The sequence below is a fragment of the Tasmannia lanceolata genome, unplaced genomic scaffold, assembly GCF_043159265.1.
Source record: "Tasmannia lanceolata isolate RefF3 unplaced genomic scaffold, GAP_Taslan_0.1 ptg000024l, whole genome shotgun sequence".
Classification (NCBI taxonomy): Eukaryota; Viridiplantae; Streptophyta; class Magnoliopsida; order Canellales; family Winteraceae; genus Tasmannia; species Tasmannia lanceolata.
The window spans coordinates 1034043-1045739 of NW_027518701.1; the positions used below are offsets into that span (position 1 = coordinate 1034043).

Consider the following 11697-nt stretch of genomic DNA (forward strand, 5'->3'; position numbering starts at 1 on the left):
TGCTGTCAAGTGGATATTACAGTTCTCGAAAAGCTCTTACAAGCCCTCTAAGTACTAAACAACAAGATGCTTCCGCACATGTACTAACACATTGCAGTGTTGATATCATTTCCCTTGTTATATTGTTCAAGGATTAAGACTTCCTGCATTTCGATATCCTATTGCATCTCCACAGTTAACACCATTATTGTACGCACTCTGTTGATACTCTCGTTATTATAATGACACTCTTTATTAACATTTTCTTAATTACCTGCTCAGGAGGCTATCACCTGTTAGGAGGCTGTAACAACTCCCAAAAAGCAATCAAAATCCAAATAGGAAAAGTGTCGAGGTTCCATTCAAAATGAGGGCTTATGCTAAGGTAGGCCCATGTTCTTCATATGAAATCCCTTTTTTTAGCATGAAAATGTCACTGGCAAAATCATATAAATGGGTCGATGGGTCCCTGCTAAAAATATGAATAGTGACAAAAATAGGGTCTTAAGAAAAATAAAGGTGTGCCATTATTAGCTCCAAGAAAATTAGAGAAAACACAAGAAAGACCAATCTAATAGTACTTAACAATCTATTCTTTCAAATTCTCATAACAATGATGATGCAGTAGTTCATCAAGATGAATGTGGCTACCAGGGATATTGTAATAGCAATGACAATCCTAAAACAACTTCACACTCCAAACCTTAAAAACTTCTCCATATCAATGGGGAACCAAACACAAGTTCTTACTAAAGCAACATTGCCGACGCCGCCTAGCCAAATTGATGGTACTCATGGAGTGGTTAAGGTGTTTGCAATGTCGATGACAAATCGATATCTAACATCCGTTTTGACAAGCCGCTCCATGGCCGTGTTGACATAGTCCATCGGAATGACCTCGATGTCTGCCGTAATGTTGTGCTTCGCTGCAAAATAGATCATCTCTTGGGTTTCTTTCATTCCGCCAATGCAACTTCCTTCTACACCTTTTCTTCCTGCCAAAATCAAAATCATTGTCACCGTCTTGTTCTTGTTCGCTGTACCATTGTGAAGCTTTCATAAATTGTAGACCACACCCATTACAAGGCAAGGATCCTCTAAATTTGATCCTCTTGTACGTTTTTTTAAAAGATTGAATAATATATATATAACAACTACAATATTTACTTACCCCTGAGTAAAGGAAAAACTGGGAGCTCAAGTGGTCTATCTGGATCGCCCACCATAATGAGCTTCGCATGAGACTTCAACAAACCAAGCAATGGCATGAGAGGATGAACAGCAGAAACCGTATCAATGATACCATCCATGGTGCCCATGGCAGCCTACAAAAGAAATGCAACAAACATCTTATTAGTAAAATTGCACTTCTTAGAAAGATCATAAAGGAAACCCATCATTTTTAGGTAAATCTTTAGTTGATTTCACCTCTGTCGTGACTAAGGGCACGTTTGGCAACCATGAAGTGAGGGGAGGGAGAGTAGGAGAGGGATAGAAACAAGAGGGACTAAGTGAGGGGAGGGAAAGAAAAGCCTGGAAAACCAGGAAACGGAAATCTCATCCCAAAATATGATGGACTTTTTCCTTCTTTTTTTAGCAACTTCCCACCCTCAACTCAGCCGTGCCCTCTCAAGTCTCTCATTCTCCCACCCACACTACCCCTCTCTCACCACTTAGAGAAGCTAATTTATCATGAGAAAAATTTCATGGTTGCCAGACATGCCCGAAGTGCGTCTGCCAAAATCAGCCAACGGCTGATATTTAAAAAATAGTTTCCAGATAGACTAATCTGAATGTGCTGATTTTGGGTGACACACTTAGTCACAATGGAGGTGAAACAGCTTCAAATCTGAATAAGCATTTCTAACATAGGGTATTAACCTTCACACCCAGGACAAGACTAAATTTAAACGACAACTAAGGGATACATTTCACATGGAAAATTTTAAGGGTAAGATAGCCATTTCCTCCTTAGAGAGACCAGGCGAACACAAATAAGAATCCTAACACCATAACAAAACTCTTACCTGCATTTGTGCTGGGTCACGGCTGACCAGGAATGAGTCGGCACCGAGTCGCTCAATTGCTTCCTTCTCCTTGCTAGGAGATGTGCTGATTACGGTCACCTTCAGTCCAAATGCCTTAGCAAACTTCACCGCAACGTGCCCAAGCCCACCAAGCCCAACCACTCCCAAATGCTTACCGGGCTCACTCAATCCAAAATATTTTAGTGGGCTGTACACGGTGATCCCGGCGCACAACAGTGGTGCACCCGCATCAAGGGGCATGTTTTCAGGGAAATGGACAACAAAATGCTCATTGATGACTAGCATGTCAGAGTAACCACCATATGTCATGGTGCCATCGTGGTAAACAGAATTGTAAGTGAAAATTATCTTAGGACAGTAATTCTCCAAGCCCTTCTCGCAGTTATCGCAAGTATGGCATGCGCCAACCATGCATCCAACTCCTCCCTTATCTCCAACCTTGAATTTTGTTACGTTACGCCCGACCTCTGTGACTACACCAGCAATCTCGTGCCTGCCATAACCACTTAGTTTAGCACAATTTTTTTGCATTGTTACCAACTTGACATTCCTAACCATCCAAACATAAGCCCACAAGTGGATTGTTACAACAAAAAATGTCTAATAATTAATATTCAACAGACAGAAGTTTATTGATCAGGCCCCCGTTTTAGAGTTCCAAGAGTGAAACATTAACCCTCCCAAACCCACTCAATATAGGCATAAATGTTTAGGATGATTATCCGTAGGATTGGATCCTATTGAACAACATTGGAGAATGTAAATAGATATAAAGTATACTGTAATCGATAGAACAATGTCTTTGGGTGTATAAATATTAAACATCAGCGTATAGAATGGACGGTAAATATTGAAGAGAAATTAATTCAGAAGTGACACACTCCGACGGATCCCAATCCTATGTTAATGAGATGGGATGCCAGCACCACCGGTTAGGGGTCATACTCGGGTCGGTTTCAACATGGAAAAAAGTTGGGTTAGGGTTGAGTTCGGGTTCGGGTTGAGGGCTTGAGCAACCCGACCCGAGGGAAACCCGACATTTTTTATGAAATATTTTTTGTAAGCCTAAAATCTCGGGTTGCGTCGGGTTGAAATCGGGTCGGTCTCGGTGTCTGGTCGAACCTAGTCGGGTTGGGCCAGGTTCGGGTCGGAAATCGGGTTGGGTCAGGTTCGGGTTGTGAAAATGGTTCCTGGGGTTCACTTAAGATTATTATAGACATTTAACTTAAGATTATTTTATTTTGGGAATGATATGTTCGCTCCATTTCCTTCCCTGAATTACCCCAATATAGTATAAATAAGTACCGAATAAACACACTAAAGAGGGTGGCCCTGGGAAAAATTGGAGCCAATATATAATTTCGTGTTGCCGCATAGACTAAACTCTGAATATAAGAACAAACGGAAAAGATAACGGCGTTAAGGCAACATACCCTGGAAGGACAGGATAGACAGAACCTCCCCAGTCGTTCTTGACGGCGTGAAGGTCCGAATGACAAATTCCGCAGTAGAGAATCTTAAGGGTTACGTCATCGTCACCGTTAGCCCTGAAAATCACATAATCAAATATTAAATACAGTCTTTAAATTTTATATTAAAAAGTGATATTCACACCCCCTTGTTTATAGCATAACCCTTCTCTCCTTTCAGGAGAAAACCCGGATGGGAAATTTTTCAAAAATAAAGTCCAAAGTCGAAAGAACAAAGAAACAAAATATGACCCATTTAAAGAAATTAACCAACATAACCTACTGGGTATCAATATTATAGTATGAAACCCTTAAAAAATAGGGATTTGCTAGGCAATTTTGCGGAAAGAAATTTCGCAGCTGGCTTTTGCATGTGAGAACAGGTCCCAAAAAAAGATATTAATAGGGAAATATTATTAGCAGCATAGGATGATCCAAACTGTCTATTAGATGGGCCACAGCCTAAATAGTTTGTGCCTCAAAAATCATTTCCATAGGTGAATATAGAACCCTCCTTTTTTTTTTCATCTAGTTTCCATTAAAATCAGTAAAAAACTCAAATGAAGAAAAGAATCTATCTGGGTTTTGATTATTAGACATAAAACATAGCCTAATTTGAGGGATAGAACATACCTCCTAGAAAACTGAAATGGAGAGAGGATTCCAGATGTGTCTGTTGCTGCCCAACCAAATGCCTTTTGTGGGTGCTCTGTTTCTGGGGATTTTGCCATTTTCTTTGTTCTTTTTCTCAGACAAATAGAGAGAGAGAGAGAGAGAGAGAGGTGTGGATCTCTTTAACGATGAGAAGTCTATATATAGAGAGAGGGGTATAAGGTAGGGACGTAATCAGTGACGTGAGGTCTTAGGTTCGACCACTATATATTTGTGCCCCTTTATTCTCAAGGCCACCCCTTTTATTGTAGACTAAGTAGACATAAAAACCCTAGATGGCGTAGGTGAAGGAAGAAGCAAAATCCCTTTTTGTTTTGGTACGTAAAAATAAATAAAAATAGAAGCAAAATATGCGGGTCTTCCCTTTCCCATATATTCCACATGAAGCGTATTTATAACAAAGTAGTCTTAATTACGCATGCAGTTTTCTGAGCCGCGCAATAAATTTGACCTTTCTGTTTGGTTGCTGGGTTTTTTTTGTTCCCAGGATTTATGTGGGTAAAGGTTTAGTGGTCACATCAGCTTTTTCTTGCTGACATCAGCAAAATCTTATCTTGAAAAGGGTGTTCTCTCTTTCTCTCTCTACCCTCTCTCTCCACTCAGGTGATGTCCAATTTTTAAGAATACAAATAAGGGTCAGATATGGACACAACCATTTTTTATTTTTTTTAAAATAATGGTGCCACTAACTTTGTTTGACACCTTGTTAGTAGCTTTCACTTTTGATTGGGAAAGTGAACTTCACCCACTTTTCCTCTGCTACCACCCCTCTTGTGTATTAATGAATACTATTATTACATGACAAGGGTTGGCTGGGAAAGAAAGGAGGTCTAGTATATCATTCCCTATTATAGTACTAGCAAAAAATTCAGTGCGATGCACGGCCGACAAACAATTGTACAGACCACATCATAGGTTGTTCTAAACCGTCCATGTGATGGAACACAACATAAATAGGTTGTGCCCGTAAACTAATTTTCATAGGATGATCCTAGCCCTCCAATCTATAGAGGTTTCGATAATTGTTGTTCCTCTTAAGGTGCTTAGAATTTGTCAATATTTTTACAGGTGTCCTGCATTCGTAATATCAAACTTTCCTTAATTTGACCCGCACATAGTGAATAAGGAAAAGTAGTTCCCGATTTCCAACCCGACCCAACCTGAGTTCCAATTCGGGTTGGATTGGATCGGGTTGACCCGATTTGATATGGTACCAATTGTTGACCACCTCAACTCAAGCCGGGTTGTTTTGGATTTTAAGAACCAATAGTGAGTCACCAATAATTAGTTTTTAACTCACAATCGGTTCTCAAAATCCAAACCAAACAGGGACTAACAATTAACAAAGGGAAATGTTATCCGCAGTACTATATTTTGATGATCACACTCCACACTTTATTAAAGTACGGTATGGCCGCACCATAGGATTATCCAAACCGTCCATTGTGGACTGTGGAGACTATTTCAATGTTGAAAAAGAAAAAGAAATATACAGAACTTCTTCAGATGGAACCCAAATTCAGGTTTCGGGTCAGGTCGGGTTGCCCGACAGCCCAACCCGACCCGACCCGATTTCCAATTCGGGTTGATTTTTCCAAACCCAACCCAAACCGATTTGCGAAAAAGCTTTACCCGACCCAACCCAAATTCGGGTTGAACCCATCGGGTTCGAGTTGAACCCGACCCGCGTGGGAACATCCAAGTAACAACGATGGTTTCAAATTATGTATAGTGCTAACTTAGGGAAGTGATATATTGGCCCTTTGTTTTACTTGGGATCATGCCCTCTAGTGTATTTATGACTACACTTTTATACTAGAGGGGGCGGTCCGGAGTAGAAAAAGTGTGAATATATCATTTCCCATAATCTTTTGCCACATGTGTAGGTCCCCATTGGTTTTATTTATCGACGGGCCCATCTTAGCCCCATTATTTATGGGCAGTGATAAATCGACCCCCATGTGTCTCTCTCTCTCTCTCTCCTCTCGGTTAGGGAGAGAAAGATACATAGGGGGTCAATTTAAGATATATGGAGCTCGATTTATCACTCCCCTTATTTATGTGTGCTTCATTATTTATTTGCCATTAAGCCCTTTGTGTAGGTCCCACTAGTAAAAAATGCATTACTTTATATGGTCCGAGTTTATTTTTGTCACTAGAGTAGATCAGTGATCAGTATTAGGGGTGGACATGGTTTGGTTCGGTTCGGTTTTGGGCTAAACCCAGAACCGAACCATATATAATCGGTTCCCTGAAATTGGAACCAGAACCGAACCATATATGTGTGGAACCGAACCGAACCAGAACCATATATAATCGGTTCGGTTCGGTTCGGTTCTGGGTTTACCCAACCTTCACCAATGGCCCTATTTATATATGAATAATGAATTAAAAGCACTAATAATAACAGTAACAAGCACAAATTTGGGCAATGCAAAACTTATATGAAGTATGAAGAAGTACAAACAGGTGGGATAATCATGCATAAATTTTGGCAATGCATGAAGCCATGACCTACAAATTTGGGAAATAATCAGGCCCTAATATCCAAAGCAAACAGGCCTTAATATCCAGAGCAAAAATCACATTAAACCAATTCCTCGACCTGCATATAAAAGTCAAGTTCCACAAGAACCTATCTTTAAGGGAAATAATCAGGCACAAATTTGGGATAGAGTTAACTTATAGCAAAAGCATAGCCTTGGCCCTTGGGTCAGTCCCAAGCTGTAGAGTTCAAAACTTCAAATAATAGTTCAAACCACAAAAGGATGTAACATAACATAACATCCAAACATCCCAAGCCATAAAACATCCATATAGAAAGGAAAAGTAAATAAAAAGGAATGACATCAAATGATTCAAATCCTCCATTCCAATGCCAAAGTTCACGTTTCTTTGCATCATCCTCCTCAACATGAGTGAAGTGACAGTTGGACTTTCAAGGTCAATCAAGAGAAGTAACAACTGCAAAAGTATACAACAATTAATGTGGGCATACAAGTTACAACAATTAATTATAACAAAAGAATTAAGACAACAATAAAAAATCAAATAAAATGCTACCTGATTCAAATTCTTCAAGTTCATCTAGCTTTTCTTCTACTTCAATAGGGAGTGGCGAAGCCCGTAACCAATCTTGTCCACAAATCAAGCACTCTACTAATTTAGGGGTTAGAGAACTATGAAACTGATCTAGAATACGACCCCCAATGCTAAAAGAGGATTCTGAGGCAACAGTAGAGACGGGAATAGCTAGAACATCTCTTGCTATTTTGGAAAGAATTTTGTATCTAAAACTATTCACTTTCCACCAACCCAATATTTTAAATTTTGGGTCTTGCTTTTCACATCCTTCTTCTAAGTACTTATCCACCTCAGACTTAGTATCCACGCTCTCCTCATCTTCTAAAAATGCAACAAAGTCCGAATCAACAAGATTTATAGTTTGCTTACAAGCGTCTAGGTTTTGCTCATCAACCTCCATCTCATCTAAGTTTTGAACTTTATTGGGAGGCGATGTGGAAAGAGATTGGTAATGCACAAAAAGACGATGAAATACTCCATATACTCTATTAGTGAGTGCACTAACCTTTTCCAAAGCATAGAGTTTAGAGTAACAAAATTTAATATACTTCAACTTAAAGCGAGGATCCAACACCACGGCAAGTAATAACATCATGTTAATTTTATCGATGTTCCCCCAATACTTGTCAAAATTTTCCTTCATTTTCAACGCCATAATGCTCAAATAAACATCTCCACTCTTTGACGACTCATGCAAAAGACGTTCAATCTTAAAAATTTCATGAAAATACGAGTTAGAGGTAACATATAAAGATCCGGATAACCGTAGAGTAGCCTCATAGAAAGATTTCAAAAATTGAGTCAATACTCGAGCATTATCCCAATCATCATCATTAGGGCACCCATCTTTCAACTCTGCCATAAAAAATACATCTTCCTCTCCAAACCGTTCAAAAGCTTTTCGAAATTTCAATGCAATTTCCAACATAAGGTAAGTAGAGTTCCATCTAGTTGGAACATCTAGGGAAAGTGAACTCTTACATGTAATTCTCTCTTTCTCCACACAAAACTTAAATATTTGTGCTCTTGATGGAGAACTCCTAATGTACCTCACAGCCCCACTTAAAAGGGCAGAGTAAGCTTGGGCGCGAAACACCCTTTCGGATTTTGATCCAACCAACAAGTTAATAGGCTTGAATTCATTTTGGAATTTGATTCCCAAATTAGGCAGATAACCCTGAGCAGTAAGGGGCATCCTTGAATTTTGATTACCATCTAGATTATGGAAAGGATGGTTTTATATGGAGTATCCCCTCTCTTGATGTAATTCGTCTTTTAACTTGCAGTTGAAGGCTAATCACTCTAAAACCGATTCTTGTCCTCTCACCAGGGTATGAAGTCCTCTTGCTATTTGGCACCGGCCCTGTCCAGAAACATATTCTTGCCTCCAATACATTGGTGTCTGGATATAAAGAAGAAGGAATATTGTGTTCTAAGTCTAGTGGTAGCCCCATCAAATCCGAAATTGGTCCATTAAAAGGGCTTCCCAAACATGGGGCTGGTTGGAATGCATGTCGTAGTGCAGGTAATTCCATCCTGTCCCAATCCAGAGATACCAACTAAGATCAAATCCTAAACACAGAGCCTGACTGATTTCCGTCGAAGGGCACACTCATGGGTTTCATGGCTCATGGCAGTCTTTGACACCAGCACTGACTGATTGCCTAAGAGCACCGGCTCGGGTCCAGCGTAACTGAAATCTATTTCATCTGCGATCTAACCTACTAGGGGAGGATGCGGGTTTTACTAAAGCCTGCAATCACTCCTGAATAAATCTGTACCGAAGAATCACGATTTGACGCAATATAATGGTTAGATAAGTAGCCCATATGATGATTGGGTGCCTTGAAAGGGTGCTTTTCAACTAAAAAAGACACCAAATGATCTATAAAATGACCTCGAAGGGAATCCGAAAATAAAAGTAGGAACTTTGAATATTCTGGCAGAGGTCAGCCTAGCCCCAGCTTTCCCATAAAAAAAAAAATCTGAAAATACAAGTAGTGACTTTGAATTTAGAAATTCCCAAAAAATATTGTCTGCTAAGTCGTGTTTTGCCCTCTGCCCTCTGCCCTCTTTTGAAGTTTTCTCTCTAGTGCACTGTTATTCTGCAAACACAGACACTAGTTTCTCAAATACTTGACAAATCTAATGTTGATGTAAGTTTATTACGGTTAGAGCAAAACATCCACAAACAAAAGGGTGGATTTCACGGGGCTTCATTGTATCTTGGAGAGAGTTCATGGCTCCCCTGTGCACACAATTGGCGGGGAAGAATACAGTATAAGGAAAGCAACATATGTAACATGCCTTGAAGCATCTCATTTTCTCATCATCTCCACCAACACATATTTTCCAACACATAACACAAGTCTCTTGGAAGAATATTTTTGTTTGTTAATAGGGAAATGATATCACCACTGCAATGTTTTAACAGATGGGCGAATGCATCTTGTCATTTAGTATTTAAAATGCTGTCAAGTGGATATTACAGTTCTCGAAAAGCTCTTACAAGCCCTCTAAGTACTAAACAACAAGATGCTTCCGCACATGTACTAACACATTGCAGTGTTGATATCATTTCCCTTGTTATATTGTTCAAGGATTAAGACTTCCTGCATTTCGATATCCTATTGCATCTCCACAGTTAACACCATTATTGTACGCACTCTGTTGATACTCTCGTTATTATAATGACACTCTTTATTAACATTTTCTTAATTACCTGCTCAGGAGGCTATCACCTGTTAGGAGGCTGTAACAACTCCCAAAAAGCAATCAAAATCCAAATAGGAAAAGTGTCGAGGTTCCATTCAAAATGAGGGCTTATGCTAAGGTAGGCCCATGTTCTTCATATGAAATCTCTTTTTTTAGCATGAAAATGTCACTGGCAAAATCATATAAATGGGTCGATGGGTCCCTGCTAAAAATATGAATAGTGACAAAAATAGGGTCTTAAGAAAAATAAAGGTGTGCCATTATTAGCTCCAAGAAAATTAGAGAAAACACAAGAAAGACCAATCTAATAAAAGAGAGAGAGAGAGACTGATGTAGCCAACGTGGTTGAGAGCAACTTCTGCGACATAGAAGAAGATTCTGTTCTAATCTCCATTCCAAGGACCTTGAGATGCCAAAAGACATTTCACTGCACCTGTGCTCTTCTCTGATTTGATGAAGTATCCTGCAGCCTAGGGTCCACCACCTCCAAGCCCGACAACACCTAATCCGACAATGCTCTTCCCTTGTCACGGATCTTAAAAAAACAAAGGATAAGACTAATAAGGCCCTGTTCGTTTGATATTGTGGCAGTCGATTGTAATTATTGGACTAAAAAATAATGTAATTTTGAGTCCAGTAATCACAATCGGCTGCGACAATCAGCTTCCTCAATCCCAAACAAACAGGGCCTAAGAAGGGAAAAGATAATACCTTTGATGCGAGGATGGTTGCAGCCTTCAAAGTGAGCCCCCACGCTCAAAGGTATCAGGATCTTCTTTTTCTCCCCCCCAATTACTACTCTCTCCCTTGGCTTTAAACTGCGGTATCAATTTCTGACTTGAGTGTCGGAGTGGCTTCCCAGAGCCAAATCTCCACCGTTCCTAATGCTTTCTCTGTGACCGCGGATCACATATTGGACCTCTACCAACCCTTATATCAAGGGAGCAGATTTCATCGGCATCACATATGAATGTAGGTTGTCAAGGGAGACACTGCTTGACAGAACCGGACTTTGATTGAAGCCCAGCTCAATTTTATAGCAGTTGCAAACTCGATCATCATGTGCTCGTAAAAAGGGCAGAGTAAGCTTGTTCGTGAAACACCTTTTTGGATTTTAATTCAACCAACGAAGTTAATAGGCTTGAATTCATTTTGGAATTTGATTCCCAAATTAGGCAGATCACCCTGAGCAGTAAGGGGCATCCATGAAATTTGATTACCATCTAGATTATGGAAAGGATGGTATTATATGGAGTATCCCCTCTTTGATGTAATTAGTCTTTTAACTTGTTGAAGGCTAATCACTCTAAAACCGATTCTTGTCCTCTCACCATAGTATGAAGTCCTCTTGCTATTTGGCACCGGCCCTGTCCAGAAACATATTCTTGCCTCCAATACATTGGTGTCTGGATATAAAGAAGAAGGAATATTGTGTTCTAAGTCTAGTGGTAGCCCCATCAATCCGAAATTGGTCCATTAAAAGGGCTTCCCAAACATGGGGCTGGTTGGAATGCATGCCGTAGTGCAGGTAATTCCATCCCGTCCCAATCCAGAGATACCAACTAAGATCAAATCCTAAACACACAGTCCGACTGATTTCCGTCGAAGGGCACACTCATGGGTTTCATGGCTCATGGCAGTCTTTGACACCAGCACTGACTGATTGCCTAAAAGCACCGGCCCGGGTCCAGCGTAACTGAAATCTATTTCATCTGCGATCTAACATCTAC

The 11697-nt window shown here is 40.0% G+C and overlaps 2 protein-coding genes across 2 annotated transcripts; both read right to left on the reverse strand.

Annotated features, from left to right (window-relative positions):
• Nucleotides 1–482: 482 nt before the first annotated feature.
• LOC143857171 (putative mannitol dehydrogenase) lies at nucleotides 483–4281 on the reverse strand. The gene is made up of 5 exons (XM_077367550.1): nucleotides 4130–4281; nucleotides 3461–3574; nucleotides 2007–2520; nucleotides 1151–1304; nucleotides 483–974 (listed from the first exon to the last, which is right to left on the reverse strand). Exons 1-5 carry the CDS (start codon nucleotides 4225–4227, stop codon nucleotides 772–774), a joined length of 1083 nt encoding a protein of 360 aa, XP_077223665.1. The 5' UTR covers nucleotides 4228–4281; the 3' UTR covers nucleotides 483–771.
• Nucleotides 4282–7112: 2831 nt separating this feature from the next.
• Nucleotides 7113–8447, reverse strand: LOC143857406 (zinc finger BED domain-containing protein RICESLEEPER 2-like). Its single transcript, XM_077367834.1, has 2 exons — nucleotides 7232–8447; nucleotides 7113–7132 (listed from the first exon to the last, which is right to left on the reverse strand). The coding sequence occupies exons 1-2, from the start codon at nucleotides 8445–8447 to the stop codon at nucleotides 7113–7115; spliced, it is 1236 nt and encodes a 411-aa protein (XP_077223949.1).
• Between the last annotated feature and the right edge of the window lie 3250 nt (nucleotides 8448–11697).